The sequence below is a fragment of the Bufo bufo genome, chromosome 6 (genome assembly GCF_905171765.1).
Source record: "Bufo bufo chromosome 6, aBufBuf1.1, whole genome shotgun sequence".
Classification (NCBI taxonomy): domain Eukaryota; kingdom Metazoa; phylum Chordata; class Amphibia; order Anura; family Bufonidae; genus Bufo; species Bufo bufo.
In genome coordinates, this window is record NC_053394.1 from 41,817,497 (window position 1) to 41,841,590 (window position 24,094).

The window sequence follows — 24,094 nt, forward strand, 5'->3', positions numbered from 1 at the left end:
GAAATAAAACTTCTTTATCGGATGTTGTACACCACAGTGCAGCTGAGCAACATTTTTTTTTTTTTTCCCCTCTTATTTATTAGGAGGTCTTTGAAAAATCTGAAAGAAAGTCTTCAGGGAAAGGTTCCCCAGCCAAGCCATCTGCTAAAAGTCCATCACCAGCTAGAAGATCTGTTTCAGAGACATCACCAGCTGTATCTAAGACCAATGCTGCCAAAACACATGTGAAAAATTCCCCGCCTAAGAAGTCTCCAGCAAAAACACCATCCACAACCTCTACTAAGATGACGCCAGTTAAAAACTCTCCATCCTCAAAGTCACCAGGCAAATCTCCTTCCTTAACTCTTAAGAAAACGCCTCTAGTAAAGTCTCCGGCCAGGAGGTCCCCAGTGGCCAAGACGCCATCTCCGGCCAGGAGGTCCCCAGTGGCCAAGACGCCATCTCCGGCCAGGAGGTCCCCAGTGGCCAAGACGCCATCTCCGGCCAGGAGGTCCCCAGTGGCCAAGACGCCATCTCCGGCCAGGAGGTCCCCAGTGGCCAAGACGCCATCTCCGGCCAGGAGGTCCCCAGTGGCCAAGACGCCATCTCCGGCCAGGAGGTCCCCAGTGGCCAAGACGCCATCTCCGGCCAGGAGGTCCCCAGTGGCCAAGACGCCATCTCCGGCCAGGAGGTCCCCAGTGGCCAAGACGCCATCTCCGGCCAGGAGGTCCCCAGTGGCCAGGAGGTCCCCAGTGGCCAAGACGCCATCTCCGGCCAAGAGATCCCCAGTGGCCAGGAGGTCCCCAGTGGCCAAGACGCCATCTCCGGCCAAGAGGTCCCCAGTGGCCAAGACGCCAGTTAAAAAATCTCCGTCCTCAAATTCACCAGGCAAATCTCCTGTAACTCCTAAGAAAACGCCTACAGTAAAGACTCCGGCCAAGAGGTCCCCAGTGGCCAAGACGCCGTCTCGGGCCAAGAGGTCCCCAGTTAAAAAATCTCCGTCCTCAAATTTACCAGGCAAATCTCCTGTAACTCCTAAGAAAACGCCTACAGTAAAGACTCCGGCCAAGAGGTCCCCAGTGGCCAAGACGCTGACTCCGGCCAAGAGGTCCCCAGTGGCCAAGACGCTGACTCCGGCCAAGAGGTCCCCAGTGGCCAAGACGCTGACTCCGGCCAAGAGGTCCCCAGTGGCCAAGACGCTGACTCCGGCCAAGAGGTCCCCAGTGGCCAAGACGCTGACTCCGGCCAAGAGGTCCCCAGTGGCCAAGACGCCGACTCCGGCCAAGAGGTCCCCAGTGGCCAAGACTCCCCCAGTTAAAAAATCTCCGTCCTCAAACTCGCCAGGCAAATCTCCTTCTGTAACTCCTAAGAAAACGCCTACAGTAAAGACCCCGGCCAAGAGGTTGCCAGTGGCCAAGACGCCAACTCTGGCCACTCCTGTTACTCCATATATTAAGGGTCGATTCTCTATTTCACGTATAAATACTCCACCACAGGAACAAGTTCCAAGTAAGCTACCAGCTTCACAGACTAAGATCTCTCGTAAATCTCTCTCAATGAAGAAAACTCCTCGAAGAAGCAGAAAACTTGAAGCTTTTGAACTTATACGTTCTCGAAGGAGAAGTGGTGCCACAGAAGCCAACTTGCTTGGTAAGTCTTAGCAGACACAATGGGTACATTACTTTTGCTCTTGGGATCAATTTGAAAATTATCAATTATATATTTGTATATATTTTTAGTGTCTAAAACCTGGGCTGACGTGGTAAAAATTGGAGTTGCCAAAACCCCAAAGAAGATTAATAAACCAGTACAGAAAGTGGTGCCTACGAAAAAGCAATCAAAACATAAGGTGTGTGATAGAGAATCTCTAATTAAATTTTTACTTTTGTCAAATTCTCAACTGTATGTTGTAAGTATTACAATATTTGTCTGTTTTCAGACTCCACTGAAAAAATATAAAGATCTGACAAGCACAGGTCATGCAGACTCTCCTGCCACAATCCTTGTTGGAAGAGCTCATACAAGAGTAGTGAATCTAACTGGACATGTCCCTAAAGTTGTGAGGAACCGGGCTGTAAAACTTGACACTGACCACAATGAAAGCTTTTCTGGTAAATATTACTGTGGTTATGACTTATTCTGGATTAACATTGTTATATAATGTGCTTAAGTGGTTAGATTTGGGTAAAGGTATTTTTATTTAGTTTTATTTTAAAGGGTTTCTGTCATTAAAAAAAAGTTGTCAAAAGGTGATTGACATCCTCGGTCTCCCCTGTGCCCCGCAAATCCCATGCCTGCGCCGTCCATTTTAGTATTAGGCGCAGTGAGTGAAGGACGCAGGGCTGCGAGGATGTCAAACGGTGAGAGGACGGAGCCTCTAGGTGCTGCAGCAACGCCCCACTAGCACCTAGAGGCTCATTTGCATATGATAAGTCATTATTTAGCATGAACGGCGGCAGGCAGGGAGATATAAATCATACAGTTATGTTCTGCTGACATTAGCACATGGCTAATGTCAGCCAGCTACATAACGATTTTTCTGATGACAGAAACCCTTTAAAGGCACTGCCTTACAATGGCCAATTACTGGTGGTGCTCTGACTGCTGGGACCCCCTACTGATGCCGAGAACTATACTCCCCAGCAGTCCCATAGAATGTGAATGGAGCACATCCTCACCCTGCCACATTATCAGTGGCACTTTCGTTCTCTGTACTAGTTGGGGGTCCCAGCACTAGGACCCCCCCCTCCCGTGACCTTTTAGTCTCTATTCTGTGCATAGGGGATAACTTTAAAGATGTTGTTTTATACTGACCTGTCTTTTTGTTCAACCCTCTTCTTTCCTAGGTGTGGCTGAATTGTTTAGCACCCCAGCAAATGCCAAGCAAAGAAAAAGTAATCGATTGGAAAGCTCTAAAATAAACTCGCCAAATTCTGAGGTCGTAGAGGTGTCGGTGATGCAGACTCCAGAAGGATCAGGTTGGTGTTCAAATTGCTGTTGGTTGCATTTTGTTAGGGAAATGGTGTAGGGGAATAGGTAGGTTGTAAACCTATGAAAATTTACCTGTGAATTATGGTAACACCTGAATGCAGTGTGCTATCTTGTCTTTTGAGATTTTTTGGGGTGTAGGCCACTGTGTAGGCATACGTTGCCTACTGTCTCCAATGTTAAAGGTGTTTTCTGGGGCTTAGATTTTGATGACCTATTTTCAGGTACCCGAATTTATCAGCTTTTTGTGGCACTAGTGCCAGAATCTTTAAAATGTTTGGATCTGGAAGCAGAAGGCTTTGTCCACTGTATTGCAGTTCAGCTTCTATTCACTTGAATGGTAGGAGCACACTACCAGAGGTACTGTATCCGGAACCTCTGGATCCCCATTAACTGTGAAGGGATTTATTCTGCCTGAAATATACCATTACATGTGGTATGAACCGACCCCTTATGTTTCTAGGACATGTCTTAAATTTCTTCCTTTGCTTCCAGGTGAAATGGTAGTTTCACCATTAAACAGTGCTAATACTACAAAACGTAAGCAATATAGTCGGGATGCTGTGTCGAGGCTTCTGCAGAGTCCTGCCTCCCCAGAATTGCAGTCTGAAGAGTTGTCAGAAGAAACTCCAAAATCACAGAAGGGTAATCGGAAGTCTGTGGGTCTCTCTGGCGTCAAACGCATTATGAGAACGCCTAAACAGAAAGTGGCACCGGTTACTGACAGTCATGCATTAAAGAAAATGTTGAGAACACCAAAAGAATCTGACTCCCCTCGGGCTTCTACTCGGAGATCTGCTAACCTTGAGGTGCTTGGCATTGACAGGCTTGTGAAAAGGCCCAAGCAAAAGGGGTTGCCTGTGGAAGATTTCACTGGTATCCAAAGAATCATGAAGACCCCTAAACAGACAGTGCAGCCTGTGGAAGATTTTGCTGGTGTCAAACGTGTCACGAGAACACCTAAGGAAAAAGTACAACCAGTGGAAGATATGATTGGAATAAAGCGACTAATGGCAACACCTAAGGAGAAATCGCAGCCAGTGGAGGATATGGTTGGAATAAAACGCTTAATGAGGACCCCAAAAGTCCGTGGTCAGCCAGTGGAGGACATGATCGGAATAAAGCGCATAATGACAACCCCTAAAGAACGGGGACAGCCAGTTGAGGACATCGCATTAAATCATTTAATGAATACTCCAGTTGAAAACGTTCAGTCAACTGAAAGTGCCCGTCCGATAGAAGAAATATTTGGAATAAGAAACTTGATAAAAACGCCACCAAAGTCGAAGGCCAGAGAGGTAAGTACATATACGGTTTATAAAGCTAGTAAGAAAAAATCTTGTGTGCTTTCATCTGGAAAGCTCTAAATGAAGTCAGCATCTGAAACCCCTGTCTGAGTGTTTGTATAATTAGACGTTTTACAGTTCCACTTATGTTTTGTTTGAATTCTTCACTGTTCTAGACTCAATATCTAAAATGTGTGATGGACCGATGCAGGGCTTGTTAAAGTACAGTTATCAGAACCGTAATTAGCTTTGGGATCATCTCATGACCCACACCGCTTTTTCTCCACTAGAAGTAAACATTGATCTCACTTGAGAACCATTACAGGTTGTTACAGGAAGTATATTGGACCATTGTTACAGGAAGTATATTGGACCATTTAAGAAACTGGAAACCTTTTTTTTTTTTTTTTTTCCAAAGGCAGTAGTGGATTCACATAGAATCCAGCCCTAAGTACAAGTATCAATAGTGAAAGTGTAGGGCAGATGGCTATGTATGATATGCATTCGGTTTTTATAGAAACTAATTTATGCCGATCTATTGTTTTCATTTGAATTGAAACATGTAACCGTTTTATTTTAATAGGATATATCAACTGTTCCCAGCAGCCGCTCTGCACAATGTAAGTATGTCAATATTCTAAAAAATCCATCAATAAATTAGACTTATTAGGGCTTACTATCATTAGGCTCCAAGTGCAGTGAAGCTTAAAGGGGTTCTCCTGCCAAATATATCGATGACCTATTCTCAGCATAGGTCATCAGATCGCATGGGATCCCGACACCCCACACCGGGCAGCTGTTTGAAATGGAGGCGGCGCCCCCATGGAGCTTCCTGGTCATTACGCTATATGTCATAATGACAGGTCAGTTTTGATTTGTGGGGGCCTGCTAGCTGAAAACCACCCCCCCCCCCTTCCAAATACTAAGAGTGAGCAGAGTGGTATACAACTTTTTTTTTTTTTTTTCCTGCCTGGGTCATTCAACTTGGGCTTCATGCACACGACTGTTCAGTTTTTATTTTATTTTTTTGCGGTCCGCAAATTGCAGATCCGCAAAACACATAAGCCGCCCATGTGCCTTCCGCAATTTGCGGAACAGGCGGCCCAATGTAGAAATGCCTATTCTTGTCGGCAAAACTGACAAGAATGTGACAGGTTATAATATTTTTGCAGACCACGGAACGGAGCAACGGATGCGGACAGCACACGGATGCGGCCCCATTGTAGTGAATGGGTCCGCACCTGAGCCGCAAAAAACTGCTGCTCGGATGCGGACCAGAACGGTCGTGTGCATGAGGCCTTAGACAGGTTTATGTTCAGCAGAAGATAGTTACAGGGAAAACTTTAGTTAATCTAATTTTTTGTTTTAGCATTAGGAAACACTTCTGTGCGTCGAGGAAGACTTTCAAAACGTTTGAGCCTTCTGGATGACACTGCTTCAGGTATAGTGTGCTGCAAGTGAACACTTGTGTTATGGGAAATTGACCTGTTGTCGAACCCCTTTTACGACAGAACAATTTTCCTTTTTATTTTATTTTCTCCCAGCTGTCCTAGAGCCATAATTTTAATTTTTCTGTTCACATAGCCATATGAGGGTGTGTGTGTGTGTATGTATGTGTATATATATATATATATATATATATATATTTACAGTACAGACAAAGTTTGGACACGCCTTCTCATTCAAAGAGTTTTCTTTATTTTCATGACTGAAAATTGTAGATTCACACTGAAGGCATCAATACTATGAATTAACACATGTGGAATTATATACATAACAAACAAGTGTGAAACAACTTAAAATATGTCATATTCTAGGTTCTTCAAAGTAGCCACCTTTTGCTTTGATTACTGCTTTGCACACTCTTGGCATTCTCCTAGATGAGCTTCAAGAGGTAGTCCCCTGAAATGGTTTTCACTTCACAGGTGTGCCCTGTCAGGTTTAATAAGTAGGATTTCTTGCCTTAGAAATGGGGTTGGGACCATCAGTTGCGTTGAGGAGAAGTCCGGTGGATACACAGCTGATAGTCCTACTGAATAGACTGTTAGCTGCTTTTTTCTTGCCATAATACAAATTCTAAGTAAAGAAAAACGAGTGGCCATCATTACTTTAAGAAATTATGGTCAGTCAGTCAGCCGAAAAATTGGGAAAACTTTGAAAGTAAGGGCTATTTGACCATGAAGGAGAGTGATGGGGTGCTGCGCCAGATGACCTGGCCTCCACAGTCACCAGACCTGAACCCAATCGAGATGGTTTGGGGTGAGCTGGACCGCAGAGTGAAGGCAAAAGGGCCAACAAGTGCTAAGCATCTCTGGGAACTCCTTCAAGACTGTTGGAAGACCATTTCAGGTGACTACCTCTTGAAGCTCATCAAGAGTGTGCAAAGCGGTAATCAAAGCAAAAGGTGGCTACTTTGAAGAACCTAGAATATGACATATTTTCAGTTGTTACACACTTGTTTGTTATGTATATAATTCCACATAGTTTCGATACCTTCATAGTCATGATAATGAAGAAAACTCTTTGAACGAGAAGGTGTCCAAACTTTTGGTCTGTACTGTGTGTGTGTGTGTGTGTGTTTATATAAATTTTTTTATTTTTTTTTGTGGAAACGGTTGTACTGTCTAATGCGTATTATGTAGTGGAAAGCTTAAACATTTCAAATGGGGCGGAATTGGAAAACAAAAATTGTAATTCCGCCTTAGTTTTTTTTTTGGCGATAAAACTGACCTGTTCCCTTTATTTTCTGGATCAGTACGATTATAGCAGTACTGCATTTGTAGAATTTTTTTTTTTTTTTTTTCATTATGCTTTTCACTGTATGGAACAAATAACTTCTTAGATCTTAAATTTTTCGGGTCTATCTGTTAAAAAAAACTAAAGAAGAAACCTGCTTTTCTCACTGGCCACTGGGCCCGATATGTCGGAGGCATCCTGTTTTTGAGAGATCCTTTCAGCAGTCATCTCACTGCAATCCTGCCTGTGAGGATAAGGACAGGTAAGGCTACTTTCACATTAGCGGCATGGACCTCCGGCAGGCTGTTCCGTTGGGTGAACAGCCTGCCGGATCCGTCCTGCCGCTAGTGACATTGTGCCTCTGGACTGCCGCTCCGTCCCCATAGACTATATTGGGGGCGGAGTTCCAGCGAGGCACGGCAAGAGGCTGCTGGAATAAAACTACGACATGCCCGACATTTATTCCGGCTGCTGTGCCTCGCCGGAACTCCGTCCCATTATAGTCAATGGGGACGGAGTGGCAGTCCTGAGGCACACGGTCACTAGCGGCAGGACGGGGTCGGCAGGCTGTTTACCCGACGGAACAGCCTGCCGGAGGTCTGTGCTGCTAGTGTGAAAGTAGCCTAATACATAATACACAATTATAATAGCTGATGGTCACATCTTATCCACCCTTGTACAGTGAGGTCTGCAAACATCAATATAGTGACATGAAGAAAAAAAACTTTTAAAACAGGATTTTAGAAAAGGTTTATTTGATATAAATTTTCTAGGGTTTGAGATGTCTAAAGCCCTTTCATTATTTTGATTGGAGCTTGCTAGGAATACTCAGTTTTATTTTATAACCATAGGTAATGAAGCCCATAAAACTGTGCAGTCGCAGATCGAGCAAGAGCCTGTTATACAGAGCAGCCAAGCTGTTAAATCTACACAAAAGAGAGGGCGATTTTCCAAGAGCCAAATAATTTCTTCCTCAGGTGAGTCCATGTAGCCTCCTTGGTCTGGCATAATTTTACTTTGGTGCAATTGCATATTTGTAAGCTAGTTGCCAGATTTTTTTTTATAGAATTGGGTATTATGGGGCTTGTAGTACTACACCTGATTAAACAGCAATTTACTTTAGAGTTTATTTTTCACTCAAGATTGTTTAGTATTTTTGCAGTTGAAATCACCTATGTTTTAACACTGGAATATTGCTTGCAGAATTGCCTAAGGAGCATGTTGCATCTGATGCTGAAATGACTTCCCAAAGACGTAGAGGAAGACCAAGCTTTACTACTCAAGCTCCTAAAAAGTCAGTCTCTGCTTCTGATGCTGAAGTGACCTCTCCATTCTCTAAAGGAAGACCTAGCAGCACAGCAGAATTTCTCAAGAAATCTGTGCCTGAGGCCGTCAGTGAGGTGACCTCTCCAGGACGTAGAGGAAGACCAAGCTCCAGTTCTGAAGCCCCTAAGGAATCTCAACCTGGTGCTGTAGTGCCTGCATCAACTCAACGTGGAAGACCTAAAGCATTGGCAGAAGAACCCAAGGCGTCTGGTCCAAAAGATGGCATGGTGACATCTCCAGCAAAAAAAGGAAGACCTAGTACTAAAGCAGAAACTCCCAAGGGGTCTGTGACTGCTGTCGGTGAGGTGACTTCCCCAAGTCGTAGAGGAAGACAAAGCTCCTCTGCTCTAGCCCCTAAAGAATCCCTATCATCTGATGCTGAGGTGACTTCCCCAAGTCGTAGAGGAAGACAAAGCTCCACTGCTGTAGCCCCTAAAGAATCCCTATCCAATGCTGAGGTGACTTCCACAAGTCGTAGAGGAAGACAAAGCTCCTCTGCTCTAGCCCCTAAAGAATCCCTATCATCTGATGCTGAGATGACTTCCCCAAGTCGTAGAGGAAGACAAAGCTCCTCTGCTGTAGCCCCTAAAGAATCCCTATCCAATGCTGAGGTGACTTCCCCAAGTCGTAGAGGAAGACAAAGCTCCACTGCTGTAGCCCCTAAAGAATCCCTATCCAATGTTGAGGTGACTTCCCCAAGTCGTAGAGGAAGACCAAGCTCCATTGCTGTAGCCCCTAAAGAATCCCTATCCAATGCTGAGGTGACTTCCCCAAGTCGTAGAGGAAGACCAAGCTCCTCTGCTGTAGCCCCTAAAGAATCCCTATCATCTGATGCTGAGGTGACTTCCCCAAGTCGTAGAGGAAGACAAAGCTCCATTGCTGTAGCCCCTAAAGAATCCCTATCCAATGCTGAGGTGACTTCCCCAAGTCGTAGAGGAAGACCAAGCTCCTCTGCTGTAGCCCCTAAAGAATCCCTATCATCTGATGCTGAGGTGACTTCCCCCAGTCGTAGAGGACGACAAAGCTCCACTGCTGTAGCCCCTAAAGAATCCCTATCCAATGCTGAGGTGACTTCCCCAAGTCGTAGAGGAAGACCAAGCTCCTCTGCTGTAGCCCCTAAAGAATCCCTATCATCTGATGCTGAGGTGACTTCCCCAAGTCGTAGAGGAAGACAAAGCTCCACTGCTGTAGCCCCTAAAGAATCCCTATCCAATGCTGAGGTGACTTCCCCAAGTCGTAGAGGAAGACCAAGCTCCTCTGCTGTAGCCCCTAAAGAATCCCTATCATCTGATGCTGAGGTGACTTCCCCAAGTCGTAGAGGAAGACAAAGCTCCACTGCTGTAGCCCCTAAAGAATCCCTATCCAATGCTGAGGTGACTTCCCCAAGTCGTAGAGGAAGACCAAGCTCCTCTGCTGTAGCCCCTAAAGAATCCCTATCATCTGATGCTGGGGTGACTTCCCCAAGTCGTAGAGGAAGACAAAGCTCCACTGCTGTAGCCCCTAAAGAATCCCTATCCAATGCTGAGGTGACTTCCCCAAGTCGTAGAGGAAGACCAAGCTCCTCTGCTGTAGCCCCTAAAGAATCCCTATCATCTGATGCTGAGGTGACTTCCCCAAGTCGTAGAGGAAGACAAAGCTCCACTGCTGTAGCCCCTAAAGAATCCCTATCCAATGCTGAGGTGACTTCCCCAAGTCGTAGAGGAAGACCAAGCTCCTCTGCTGTAGCCCCTAAAGAATCCCTATCATCTGATGCTGAGGTGACTTCCCCAAGTCGTAGAGGAAGACAAAGCTCCACTGCTGTAGCCCCTAAAGAATCCCTATCCAATGCTGAGGTGACTTCCCCAAGTCGTAGAGGAAGACCAAGCTCCTCTGCTGTAGCCCCTAAAGAATCCCTATCATCTGATGCTGGGGTGACTTCCCCAAGTCGTAGAGGAAGACAAAGCTCCACTGCTGTAGCCCCTAAAGAATCCCTATCATCTGATGCTAAGGTGACTTCCCCAAGTCGTAGAGGAAGACAAAGCTCCACTGCTGTAGCCCCTAAAGAATCCCTATCATCTGATGCTGAGGTGACTTCCCCAAGTCGTAGAGGAAGACAGAGCTCCACTGCTGTAGCCCCTAAAGTACATCTTTCTGCTTCTGTTGCTGAAGTGACTTCAACTCATCGTGGAAGACCTAAAGCTCTCCCAGAAAACCCTAAGGAAACTGTTCCCATTGCTGATGACAAGGTGGTTTCTCCAACTCGTAAAGGAAGACTAAGTACCACTGCTGAAGCACATAAGGAGTCTTTGCTCAGTGAAGCAACATCCCCAAAACGTAGAGGAAGAACAAGCACCTCTTCAGTTACCAATGAATCTGTTCTGTTGACTTCCCCAGTATCTAAGGAAAGACCTAGCACCACCACTGAAGTGGTCAAGGAATCTCTTACTGTTTCTGAAGTTACTTCATCAGCTCGCCGTGGAAGACCCCAAAAAAGCGTAGCACCAGTACTGGAGGTGTCTGTTCCTATTGCACAGACTAAGCTGGCATCCCCAGCACGTAAAAAGAAACCCAGCATCCTACCAGAAATTTCCAAGGAGTCTGTTGCTGATTCTGCCAGAGATGTTACATCTCCTAATCATAGTGGAATTACCAAGGATCCCACTGAAGGCAAGACAGTATTACAGACACGCAGGGGAAGACCAAAGTCCAAGGTAGATTTGTCCCAAAAGGCTTCAGCTCCCGAGGTTCAAGTGACTCGTGGAAGTAGGTCTAAAGTCACTGCTGAATTATCTGTTTCAGTGTTAGATGAGTTGCCAACTACCCAGACACGCGGATTAAGACAAAAAGCCGCAGGACAAGCTGCTAAAGTGTCTGCTTCCATCCCTAAGGTTAATGTAAGTTTGCCAACACGCGGAAGCAGGTCTAAAGGACTTGTGGAGGCACCAGAGGATTCCATACCGGTCTTGAATGACAAGCCTGTTATTCAGAAAGAAAGAGGAAAGACAAAAGTTACAGACAGTACAAAGGAGTCTGTTTCAATTGATAGTGAGGCAACTGCACCAACACGTGGAAGTCAGTCTAAGGTTACAACAGAGGAATCTGGTCCAGCTGTAGAAGAAGTAACTTCACAGAGGCGCAGAGGAAGGCTTAGAAGGGCAGACAAGCTTGAAGAATCTACAGGTTCTGAAGATGTGGCTTCATCTGTGGAGGAAGCGAGTGCTAAAGGCACAGAAGGTGGTATTTCTGCTAAAGTTACCTCGCCCACACGCAAGGGTAGATCTAGGAACACAGAATTGCCCAAGACGACAGCACCGATTGCTGATGAGGCTACATCAACTAAACGAAAGAGGCAACCTGAGACTACTGAAGGTTAGTTGCGAGTTTGCTAGAGCTTTATTGTATCACATATTGAAATTATTTGTATTCCTGTATTTCCTATTCTGCATCCATAAGTAGAGTTCATGCAGAAACTCCAAAAACTTGCAATGGTTCATTCATTCTGTGGTGGCTTGTCTTAGGGCAGGTTTGATGTATGAAGGCACTGCTGGACAAAGAAATATAGTGGAGAGCATAGTTGATCCTTGAACGATGCTTTTATAGCACATCCTTTTTGTCCAGCAGAGCTGCCACGAAGCAAACCTGCCGTAAGTGTGAAGCATGCCTTGAAGGGGACCAGTTTTGTGGTTAAAGGGAACCTGTCACCGGGATTTTGTGTATAGAGCCGAGGACATGGGTTTCTAGATGGCCACTAGCACATCCGCAATACCCAGTCCCCATAGCTCTGTGTGCTTTTATTGTGTAAATTTTATTTTTTTATACATATGCAAATTAACCTGAAATAAGTCAGAGCTTGAAAATATGACTCTTCTCTGGTCACACAAGTAAGATATGACTCTTATGTTTGCATATGTATCAAATCGTTGGGAACTGGGTATTGCGGATGTGTTAGCAGCCATCTAGCAACCCATGTCCTCAGCTCTATACCCAAAATCCCGGTGACAGGTTCCGTTTAAAGATTGTGTAAAACTTGTATTCCATTCATATAAAGGGGTTGTCTCACTTCAGCAAATAGCATTTATTATGTAGGAAAAGTTAATACAAAGGCATTTACTAAAGTATTGTGATTGTCCATATTGCCTCCTTTGCTGGCTGGATTCATTTTTCCACCACTTTATACACTTCTCATTTCCATGGTTACGACCACTCTGCAATCCATCAGTGGTGGTAGTACTTGCACACTATAGGAAAAATCACCAGCCTATGTGCGCTCTCGCAGTCCCAGCCACCAGGGAAACGGGTGCTTTTTAGTGTGCAAGCACGACCACCACTGATGAATTGTATGTGAGCAGTGTATGTGATGGAAAAATGAATCCAGCTAGCAAATGGACCAATACGGATGATAAATTAGTAAGCGCCTTGTATTAACTTGCTGTACTTGATAAATGCCACTTGCTGAAGTGAGAGACAACCCCTTTAATTTCCTGCTCATTCTGGGCTTTGAAGTCAAGGAGGCGGTCCTATCAGTGATTGAGAGCTATCTCTGTATACATAGAGGGAACGCTGTCAATCACTGATGGGACCGCCTCATGGACTTCACAGCCCAGAGTAAGCAGGAACCTAAATGAATAAATTACAAGTTTTAATGAATTTCATCCCATAAAACTATACATCAATCTGCTCAGCTCCTCCTGCTCTATAACCTGCTCCCTGCTGACTGCGCTGAATTTTCATGGTTCCCATTAATGGGGTTGTTTCTGCATCAACTGCTTGGATTTCTGCCACCCCCATTCAGTTGAACTAGACAGTCACAAATAGCTGAAATGCATCAATAGTCGTGACTCTCTGCAAGCTGTAAATGTTTCTAGAAGTGCAATGGCAAGCTTTATTTGATCTTATCCTTATTTGTAGGAGAGTCTGATTCGTCACAAAGACTGTCTCTAGATGCAAATGAAAAGACTGCCAAATCAACTAAGAAAGCTGTTCGTCAGAATGTCAGGTCATCAAAGCAGATTGCAGATGAACACCTACAAACACCAGAACCTCAAGAGTCCATAGCTCCAGTTGCAGAAAAGAAAAGCCAGCTACCTCCCTCAAGAGGAAGAAGAAAAGCCGTGCAAACTGAACCAGTACCTTCTGGAGGTAACCTTATTTACTTTTGCTAATATGTTAATTTTGAGAACTATTCGTTATATAGAAAAACAATTTTGGTGCAGAAGTGTGCGCAATACAATTGTTCTAATTACACTGCATAGCAGATTCTGCTTCTGAATAGCAGCATGGACCAGTCGTAGTGCAGGCTGCTTATTTCATTGCCTTAAGCTCTGTCTTCTAATCTCCCATATCCAGGGTGGTGCCAAAAAAAACATTAGAACTAATGTAGTGGTAAAGAGAACCTGTTGCCATGAAATGAACCCAGTCACACTGTCTTGTAGGGCTAGCTCAGCTGAATGTAATACCTGTCACTTGATCTGCTGCTTCTCCTTATAAGGCCCTATTCACATCTGCATCGGAGGCTCCATTTTGGTCTCCGTTGCAGATTCTGTCAAAAGCGGCAGAAAGGAAAACCCTGTATGCACAACTATCCAGTGCTAAATCTAGGTGATGTACTTAACCCCCTTGATGCAAAATGACACACACTACGTGTAGGTTACTTGTATGCAAGGGAGTTGTGGAGTGTGCTGACAAGCTGAGCCTACTCCATAGGCAGCAGGTGTCAGCTTTGTAATGCATCTGACACTTGGCTGCAGTGCCTGGAGTTGGGGGAAGTCCGATCCCAGTCATTAAACCCTCTCAGATGCTGCAGTAAGACAGGAAGACAACTCCTTCTGTCCTCTGACCAGAACCTCTGCAGCGAAATAGTGCACACAGTAAAACTCAAACAAAGCTCAATTTAAAAAATAAAATTTCAGTACACAAAATGGTATATTAACCCTTTAATGATCTGGCAACTTTTTTTTAATTTTTTTTTTTTGTACTCCCAGCTGTTTTACCAAAGCCATTACTTTTTATTTTCACATTAGCCTTATGAGGGCTTGTTTTTTGTGAGACAAGCTGTACTTTCTAATGGCACCATTTACAGTGGCAAACAATGTGGTGGGGAATGGGAAAACTCCAAATGGAATTATAAAAAAAAACACAATTCCACCAGTTTTATTGGTTTTGTTTTTACAGCATTTCCTATGTGGTAAAACTAACCTGTTACTTTCATTCTCCAGGTCTCCAATTATAACGATACCACATATGTATAGTTTTTCTTGTTTCAATACTGAAAAAAATATTAACTTTAGAAAATGTTTTCTTTGCATAAACAGATTACCCCCATAATTTTTTTTTTTTTTTCTTTGTGTACAGAGGGCTCACTTTTTGTACTTTTTCATTGATGGGGGCAGGTGTGACTTTTGATACCCAAGATTCAGTTTTTGTTTTTTGGAGGAAGGTGCTTTTTTGAATTTTTTTTTTTTTTTTTTTTTTTTTTTAGATTTTAGTCTCTCTCTTCCCCCCCCTCCTGTATAGTTCTCCCTACGGTACTATGACAAGCAATTAGATTTCTTCTCTAATACACTCCGATGCGTCAGCTCTCCATAGAAACTAATGTGCAGCAGATCTGTACCACTCCAGAGTACAGTGGCTGCCGCACACTACATCTGGGAGCACGTGTTTCTGTTTTTTTTTTCATTCTACCAGATGCAGTGATCACATTTGACCACCGTATCTGAAGGGTTAAAAGTCCACGATCGGTGTTACTGCCATTCACGGACATAAGTCCCTGGTGTCATGCAACCAGTGGCTATGGCACGCGCTACACACCAGTGGGCACTGCCTGCTGATTTGTATACACGTAAGATGGTTGGCAACGGGTTAAGTAATATAATTTTTCTGTATGTTTGATGGTACACTTTAAAACTCAGTGTGTTGTCGTTCATTGTTTTTGCCATTTATATACAGCTGTTACGGATGTCTGCCAGTAGTTTACTTCATTGCAGTGCCTAAGTGTTTTTTATTTTTCTATATGGCTTCAGGAGATCCTAATTCAAGTTTGGAAAATGAACAACCTGAAGCGTTACCTGTTCAAACGTCACCTTTGCCCAGAAGAGCTGGAAGACGTAAGAACGCAGAAGAACTTTCCAGTGAGTTCAGAGCACGTTGGTTATTGTAGGTAGAACATGTTTATTGAATTAGGCAAAGTAAAACTTTTTTTTTTTTTTTAGGTATTGAGCCTGATGTTGCTAAACCAAAGACATCCAAACAGGAAACCAGAAGCAGGGGCCAATCAAAGTCCAAGAGTTCAACAGAGATTGTGGTAGAAGATTTAGCTGCTTCAAAAGAGCCAGTTAAGAGCCCAGAGCCCAAATCCCCCAAAAGAGCAGCTAGGCAAACAAAGGACTTGGTGACTGAACCTCCAGCTGAAAGCAAGCCTAAGAGTTTGCGTGGACGACCAAACAAAAGCAGAGATCTCTCTCCTGAGGCAACAATTTTGGCCAGTTCTGAAGCGGTGGTATCTAAAATTGAGGTCTCTCAGAAGGCATTACCAGCAAGGGGAAGACCTAGAACTGCAAGAGACATTGGCAATGTATCTGTTTCTGATGCTGATGAACAGACAAAGGAATCTAGCGCTAAACAGCAAAGAGGTTCAAGAAGAAATCAGCGTTTACAGGAAGAGTCCAGTGCAAGTCATGAAGATCAGACTAAACCTGCTGCTTCAGAGGATACAGAACCTAAAAGAAGGGGGACACGGGGTAAAAAATTAGACACTGATGAGCCTCAGTCAGCCCCTGAAGTAAAGGGTAGAAAGAATGCAAGAGGTAAAACTGTACAACATACGGATGAACAGACTGTTGCTAAATCACAGGCAAAATCTGTACAATGGCACCCTCTGCTGGCCACTGAAATTCAAAACACAACAGAAGCATCTTCTCAGGAGTCCAATGAGATGTCTACAAGAGGTGGTAGATCTAAGGTAAAGGCTAGACCTGATGCATCAGAGCTGCAACTTCCTGTTAAGAGATCTCGTAGAGGAAACAATCAAGCAGAAGCTGAGGAGATTTCCGCATCAACCAGCCCTGAATCTCAGATGTCAGATGTTGCGCCTCCTAAAAGAGGCAGAAAGGCAGTTGTGCATGAGAAAGGAGAAGATACAGATGAAAAATTAGCAAAGAAGTCCACGAATTCTACAGAAGTTGTTCACAAAAGTCCACAACGGAGCCGACGAGGAGCGTCTTCTAAGGTATTAGATAGTGAAAATAATAAAGTTAATTATGTTGAACCGTCCACTTCAAGAAGGCAGAGAGGAGCAATGGCTAGTAAGACACCCCCAGAAAATGAAAGTACCCAATCACCTGTTAAATCGAAAAGGGGAGGCTCAGGTAAAGCTAAAGCTGATGAAAGTTTGACAAAGTCTACAAGGGGAGTGAAAAGGAAACTGCCGAACACTGAAGCAAAAAGTGCACCTCTTGATGAAACTCCTTCCCAAGCAAGCGAGTCCATACTAATGGAAAAAGAAAATATTCCTGCTGGTCGTGGTAGGAAAAATCAAAGAAGTACCAAAACACAGAAAGAAGAACTTAAAGAGGCGCAGCCAGAAAAGCCATCTGTGACCTCTGAATCGCCTGCAAAGAAAAGAAAAACAGGTAATTTGTTTTTCCATAAACCACGCCGGAGCAGTGCTACCAACACAGCAAGAAGTGATATGATTTCTGTCTTTATATCTCACAGCATTACCCATATAGCTGGCAGACGGCCGGGTAGGAACAGCTCTACAGAAATTAATCATCTGATAACAATCAATCATCTGATTTAGGGCTGCAGCTAACGATTATTTGAATAATTGATTAGTTGTCGATAATTTAATCGATTAATCGGGAAAAAACACCCAAATTACAAAAGAGGTTTATATGATTTTACTTGAAAAATTATGTTCAAAGGCCATATCAAAACAATTGTGGATGGCACTGGTGGGGGGGGGGGAGGAATCTGTGGATGGCACTGTTATGGGGGATCTGTGGATGGCACTGTTATGGGGGATCTGTGGATGGCACTGTTATGGGGGATCTGTGGATGGCACTGTTATGGGGGATCTGTGGATGGCACTGTTATGGGGGATCTGTGGATGGCACTGTTATGGGGGATCTGTGGATGGCACTGTTATGGGGGCTCTGTGGATGGCACTGTTATGGGGGCGGCATCTGTGGATGGCACTGTTATGGGGGCGGCATCTGTGGATGGCACTGTTATGGGGGCGGCATCTGTGGATGGCACTGTTATGGGGGCGGCATCTGTGGATGGCACTGTTATGGGGGCGGCATCTGTGGATGGCACTGTTATGGGGGCGGCATCTGTGGATGGCACTGTTATGGGGGCGGCATCTGTGGATGGCACTGTTGTGTTTCATCCACAGATCCCCTTCCCAATAACAGTGCACAGATCCCCCTTCCCCATAGCAGTGCCATACACAGATCCTCCTTCCCCATAGCAGTGCCATACACAGATCCTCCTTCCCCATAGCAGTGCCATACACAGATCCCCCTTCCCCATAGCAGTGCCATACACAGATCCCCCTTCCCCATAGCAGTGCCATACACAGATCCCCCTTCCCCATAGCAGTGCCATACACAGATCCCCCTTCCCCATAGCAGTGCCATACACAGATCCCCCTTCCCCATAGCAGTGCCATACACAGATCCCCCTTCCCCATAGCAGTGCCATACACAGATCCCCCTTCCCCATAGCAGTGCCATACACAGATCCCCCTTCCCCATAGCAGTGCCATACACAGATCCCCCTTCCCCATAGCAGTGCCATACACAGATCCCCCTTCCCCATAGCAGTGCCATACACAGATCCCCCTTCCCCATAGCAGTGCCATACACAGATCCCCCTTCCCCATAGCAGTGCCATACACAGATCCCCCTTCCCCATAGCAGTGCCATGCACAGATCCCCCTTCCCCATAACAGCCCCGGCCCCGCTGCTCACAGCAGACTATTCTGGCAGTAACTTTTACTCAGCGCATCTTTATTACCTTACAATGAAGCTCAGGTAACAGGCAGAGCGGGCGGTAACGTCACTCAGTCACGTGACGCACCTGCTCCGCCCACATTATGAATGAAGGAGGCGGAGCAGGCGTGTCACGTGAGTGACGTTACGCCGCCGTCCGCTCTGCCCGTTACTGGAGCTTCATTGTAAGGTAAAATAAAGATGCGCTGATTTAAAGTATACCGCCCGCATAGCAACGAATCAGCAATTATTCGATAACTGGATTCGTCGACAACTAATCCCGTTATCGAATATTATCGATAGTCTATTGATCGTTGCAGCCCTAATCTGATTGCTATGATCATGGACTCCAATGCACTTGCATTGGAATCTATGATGATTTTACTACTATCCTATGGAGCCCTATTACAGGCAAGGGCTCCATAGGAAATGCTATGCAGCAGCCTCCTGTCCTTCATAAAGACAGGGGCTGCTGCATACACGCTACAGCTCATACGATCGCCTCATGGGGGAGCCGGAGCATAACCAAAAGTGTGCACTTTCGGTTTTAGCGCACTCAGATGCCGTGGTTAGGATTGACCACGGCATCTGAGGGGTTAAATGTCCAATCTGCATTACTGCCGGTTGCGGACATGAGCTGCGGGAGTCTGCTAAAAGAAGCAGGCGGCTATAGAGGCAGGGGCGGGCACCATCTTTAACCCCTTAAGGACTCAGCCCTATTTCACCTTAAGGACTTGGCCATTTTTTGCAAATCTGACCAGTGTCACTTTAAGTGCTGATAACTTTAAAACGCTTTGACTTATCCAGGCCGTTCTGAGATTGTTTTTTCGTCACATATTGTACTTCATGACACTGGTAAAATGAAGTAAAAAAAATATTTTTTTTTCTCAAAATAATACCTAATTTACCAAAAAATTTGAAAAATTAGCAAATTTCAAAGTTTCAGTTTCTCTACTTCTGTAATACATAGTAATACCCCCAAAAATTGTGATGACTTTACATTCCCCATATGTCTACTTCATGTTTGAATTGTTTTGGGAATGATATTTTATTTTTTGGGGATGTTATAAGGCTTAGAAGTTTAGAAGCAAATCTTGAAATTTTTCAGAAATTTACAAAAACTCAATTTTTAGGGACCAGTTCAGGTCTGAAGTCACTTTGCGAGGCTTACATAATAGAAACCACCCAAAAATGACCCCATCTAAGAAACTACACCCCTCAAGGTATTCAAAACTGATTTTACAAACTTCGTTAACCCTTTAGGTGTTGCACAAGAGTTATTGGCAAATGGGGATGAAATTTGAGAATTTCATTTTTTTGCCTAATTTTCCATTTTAACCCATTTTTTCCACTAACAAAGCAAGGGTTAACAGCCAAAATAGACTGTATCTTTATTGCCCTGACTCTGCCGTTTACAGAAACACCCCATATGTGGCCGTAAAATACTACTGTACGGCCACACAGCGGGGCGTACAGTGAAAGGTGCGCCGTTTGGTTTTTGGATGTCCCATTTGAAGCCCCCTGATGCACCCCTAGAGTAAAAAACTCCATAAAAGTGACCCCATCTAAGAAACTACATCCCTCAAGGTATTCAAAACTGATTTTACAAACTTTGTTAACCCTTTAGGTGTTGCACAAGATTTAATGGAAAATAGAGATACAATTTCAAAATTTCACTTTTTTGGCAGATTTTCCATTTTAATATTTTTTTTCCAGTTACAAAGCAAGGGTTAACAGCCAAACAAAACTCATTATTTATGGCCCTGATTCTGTAGTTTACAGAAACACCCCATATGTGGTCGTAAACCGCTGTACGGGCACACGGCAGGGCGCAGAAGGAAAAGAATGCCATACGGTTTTTGGAAGGCAGGTTTTGCTGGACTGTTTTTGTCCCATTTGAAGCCCCCCCGATGCACCCCTAGAGTAGAAACTCCAGAAAAGTGACCCCATTTTAGAAACTACGGGATAGGGTGGCAGTATTGTTGGTACTAGTTTAGGGTACATATGATTTTTGGTCGCTCTATATTATACTTTTTGTGCGGCAAGGTAACAAGAATTAGCTTTTTTGGCACCGTTTTTTTTTTTTTGTTATTTACAACATTCATCTGACAGGTTAGATCATGTGGTAATTTCATAGAGCAGGTTGTCACGGACGCGGCGATACCTAATATGTATACAATTTTTTTAATTTATGTAAGTTTTACCCAATGATTTCATTTTTAAAACAAAAAAAAAGTTTTAGTGTTTCCATAGTCTAAGAGCCATAATTTTTTCAGTTTTTGGGCGATTATCTTAAGTAGGGTCTCATTTTTTGCGGGATGAGATGACGATTTGATTGTTACAATTTTGGCGTACATGCGACTTTTTTGATCACTTTTATTACCTTTTTTTGGGAAGTAAGGTGGGCAAAATTTCAATTTCATCATAGTTTTTTATTTTTATGGCGTTCACCGTTCGGGTAAAGTAACATGACCGTTTTATAGATCAGGTCGTTATGGACGCGGCGATACCAAACATGTGTAGGGAATTTAATTTTTTTCATTTTTAATCAGTGATAAATGTGTTTTTTTTGATTTTTACTTTTTTTTTTCACTTTTTTTTACTTTTTTTTTTCACTTTTTACTTTTTTTTTTTACCCAGACCCACTTGGTTCTTGAAGATCCAGTGGGTCTGATGTCTGTATAATACAGTACTGTACTCTATATAGGGTACTGCACTGTATTTTACTTACACTGAACAGATCTCTGCCTTTAGCACAGATCTGTTTAGCACCATGGACAGCAGGACGCCTGAGCAGGCGTCCTGTTGCCATGGGAACCTTCCCCGTCTGCTCAGAACTTCGCAGACGGGGAAGGGTGAGCGGGGGGCTGTCTGGGGGCTCTCTCCCTCTCCATCGGGGGGCTGCAAAGGCACAGCAGCCCCCCGATCGGAGAGGGAGGGAGCTCCCTGAGCTGTTAACCTTTTCCATACAGCGGTCCGTACGGACCGCTGTATGGAAAGGGTTAAACGGCTGACATCGCATCACCGATGTCAGCCGTTTATACCAGGGTGCCAGCTCAATCCCGCCTGCCGCACCGCCCGCAACCCCCCCCCCCCTGCACCTCCCACCGGGCTAAAATCATTCAGAGGTGCAGGGGGGGTGATAAATATATATTTTTGACACACTAAAGTTTCTGATCGCCGCGGTCAGGGACCGCAGCGATCAGAAACTGCAGAAAGCGCAACAAACCGCAGGTATGAATCAACCCCCCCCCCCCTCCCCCCGCGCGCATTTAGCCGAGGTGCCTGCTCAATGATTTGAGCAGGCACCGGGTTCCGATCACTGCCAGCCGCACGGCAGTGATCGGAACAACACAGGACTCGGGAAACATGCCGTACCGATACGTCATGCGTCCTTAAGAGGTTAAACACCAACCCAGCACCGTACATGTATGGCCCTGGGCGTGAAGGGATTAATGGTTGCCTAGTTCTATAGTATATTTGACATCCTTGCTTTACTTCACCGCAAGTAACTGTGAGTAGGGTTATATTAGTTTGCCACCTCAGCTGCTGCAGCTTGATGGCTCAAATAGTCTTATTCTTGAGTCATGACCTATTATAGCTACTGGATTTGGGATTTACTATATTATACAAGAGCAGGTTGCAATAGAAGCTCAAAGGAGTTGCACAGCGTTAGAGAAACATGGCTGCCTTCTAAAGAACAGTGCCACACCTGTGCCTGGGTTGCATCTGGTATTGTACCATGGCACCATTGAAGCTTGAACTCACACTCGCACTTCTTTGGAAGTAAGCAGCCATGTTTAAGTGGTCACGGGCAACCTCTTTAATGGTAAAGATTTCTTTTATCAGAGTTCTTAATATTTCCCTTTTGCTGCTTTTGTTTCTTCAGAGGCAGCTCCCACAAAAAGAAGCTCAAGACAACAGACGTCTAAACTTGAGAATGAGAAGCCGTCCGCTGCAACAAAAACCCGAACAAGCACACGGAGCAGGAAATAGCAGAGAGCCGTCCGTCCTCCTCCTCCTTGTAAATTAAATTATACAATTTTCGAACGGATCACTAAAAAAAAAGTTCTTAAAGTGGTTTAACAGAATTCTAGATGTTTTAATTCCTTAGGACTGCTTAATCGTTTTCAATGGAATTGTACATTTTTATATTCTAAATTTTTTTAATCTTATTTTTGTCATAAAAGAAGTTTAAGCTTTACATTTTATGCAGATGGCTGGATGAAAGGGAATGAATGCTTTGTGGCTGTTTCTGAAATTCAATTTAACATGGTAATTTTTTTATTTTCATTTTGCCGTACTCGTGTTAGATTCCTGTACATGTTGAGTACACAGAATTTGCTGGTCTTTTTATATATTGCTTTTGCTGTGGTTCATAATAAAATATTGGAATGATTATTATTATTTTTTTTACTAACATGTTACATTTGTAATTTGCCTTGCTGAATGTGATGCAAAGATTGTAATCAAATCATTCCATTTTGTGGCTTCCTGTAATTATGCCATACACTGTCTTAAGTCAGTTTTAACCACACATATTTAAGTTTTTGTATTTTTTAATATGGGGAGATTCATATATGTAATATATATCTAGACATGTCTGGGGTTTTCTGAGATTAATCAGATAGCACTGCCCTTATCAATAGACCATGTCAGGTGTTGCACCTCATTCCCATTAAAGAGGATGAAGCCAAACTGCAATACTAGACATGGCCTAATAGATGAGTGCCTTTTGTTTCTGCAAAATGTTCTTTCCTTTCCCAGAAAACCCCTTTTATTCTGTACTTTGTGGCTGTGATTTCTGTGCGTTCTTATTTTTCAAATATTTCATTAGCTGCAGCGACAGCCCAGGAATTGTGAATGAGCATGAAAGGCCTTTTTTCATGGGAATGTAGCGTAGGATCTTTTGCGTCCTGTAATGCCTTTGATACCATGAGGAGGCCTTCACAACAAATGTTCAACTGGTCCTTTTTAAAAAATGGTGTACATATAATTCCAAACATGGAATTGAGTTTTCGTTTGTGTTTTAATGTATGGAAAAAAAAAATAAAAAGCTGACTTGCAATGTTACCTTTTATTGTATTCTGATTATTCATCAAAGGTTACCCCCTTGAGGACCCTGCCATATTTCACCATAACCCCTTAAGGACTCGGCCCTATTTCACCTTAAGGACTTGGCCATTTTTTGCAAATCTGACCACTGTCACTTTAAGTGCTGATAACTTTAAAACGCTTTGACTTACCCAGGCCGTTCTGAGATTGTTTTTTCGTCACATATTGTACTTCATGACACTGCTAAAATTGGGTCAAAAAAGTTAATTTTTTTGCATAAAAAAATACAATTTTTACCAAAAATTTTGAAAAATTAGCAAATTTCAAACTTTCAGTTTCTCTACTTCTGTAATACATAGTAATACCCCCAAAAATTGTGATGATTTTACATTCCCCATATGTCTACTTCATGTTTGTAGCATTTTGGGAATGATATTTTATTTTTTGGGGATGTTACAAGGCTTAGAAGTTTAGAAGCAAATTTTGAAATTTTCAGAAATCTTCAAAATCCCACTTTTTATGGACCAGTTCAGGTTTGAAGTCATATTGTGAGGCTTAGATAATAGAAACCTCCCAAAAATGACCCCATTCTAGAAACTACACCCCTCAAGGTATTCAAAACTGTTTTTTCAAACTTTATTAACCCTTTAGGTCTTCCACAAGAGTTAATGGCAGATGGAGAAACAATTTTGAAATTTATATTTTTTGGAAAATTTTCCAATATAATCAATTTTTTCCAGTAGTAAAACAAGG

The 24,094-nt window shown here is 43.7% G+C and overlaps 1 protein-coding gene across 17 annotated transcripts in view; it reads left to right on the forward strand.

Annotated features, from left to right (window-relative positions):
- Positions 1–23,359, forward strand: part of MKI67 (marker of proliferation Ki-67) — a 34,993-nt gene extending 11,634 nt beyond the window's left edge. The window contains exons 9-25 of one of the 17 annotated variants that reach the window (XM_040438614.1): positions 84–836; positions 909–958; positions 1,052–1,629; positions 1,719–1,828; positions 1,919–2,090; positions 2,826–2,957; positions 3,463–4,265; positions 4,837–4,873; positions 5,623–5,694; positions 7,841–7,966; positions 8,193–8,249; positions 8,643–10,381; positions 10,463–11,663; positions 13,203–13,433; positions 15,314–15,421; positions 15,503–16,921; positions 22,176–23,359. In XM_040438614.1, the coding sequence (XP_040294548.1) occupies positions 84–836; positions 909–958; positions 1,052–1,629; positions 1,719–1,828; positions 1,919–2,090; positions 2,826–2,957; positions 3,463–4,265; positions 4,837–4,873; positions 5,623–5,694; positions 7,841–7,966; positions 8,193–8,249; positions 8,643–10,381; positions 10,463–11,663; positions 13,203–13,433; positions 15,314–15,421; positions 15,503–16,921; positions 22,176–22,282 (7,695 nt within the window). In that variant the 3' untranslated portion in view covers positions 22,283–23,359. Of the gene's footprint in view, positions 1–83; positions 1,630–1,718; positions 1,829–1,918; positions 2,091–2,825; positions 2,958–3,462; positions 4,266–4,836; positions 4,874–5,622; positions 5,695–7,840; positions 7,967–8,192; positions 8,257–8,642; positions 10,382–10,462; positions 11,664–13,202; positions 13,434–15,313; positions 15,422–15,502; positions 16,922–22,175 lie in introns of all 17 variants that reach the window. The other 16 variants (XM_040438613.1, XM_040438611.1, XM_040438618.1 and 13 more) reach the window with 16 other exon arrangements.
- Positions 23,360–24,094: the final 735 nt, after the last annotated feature.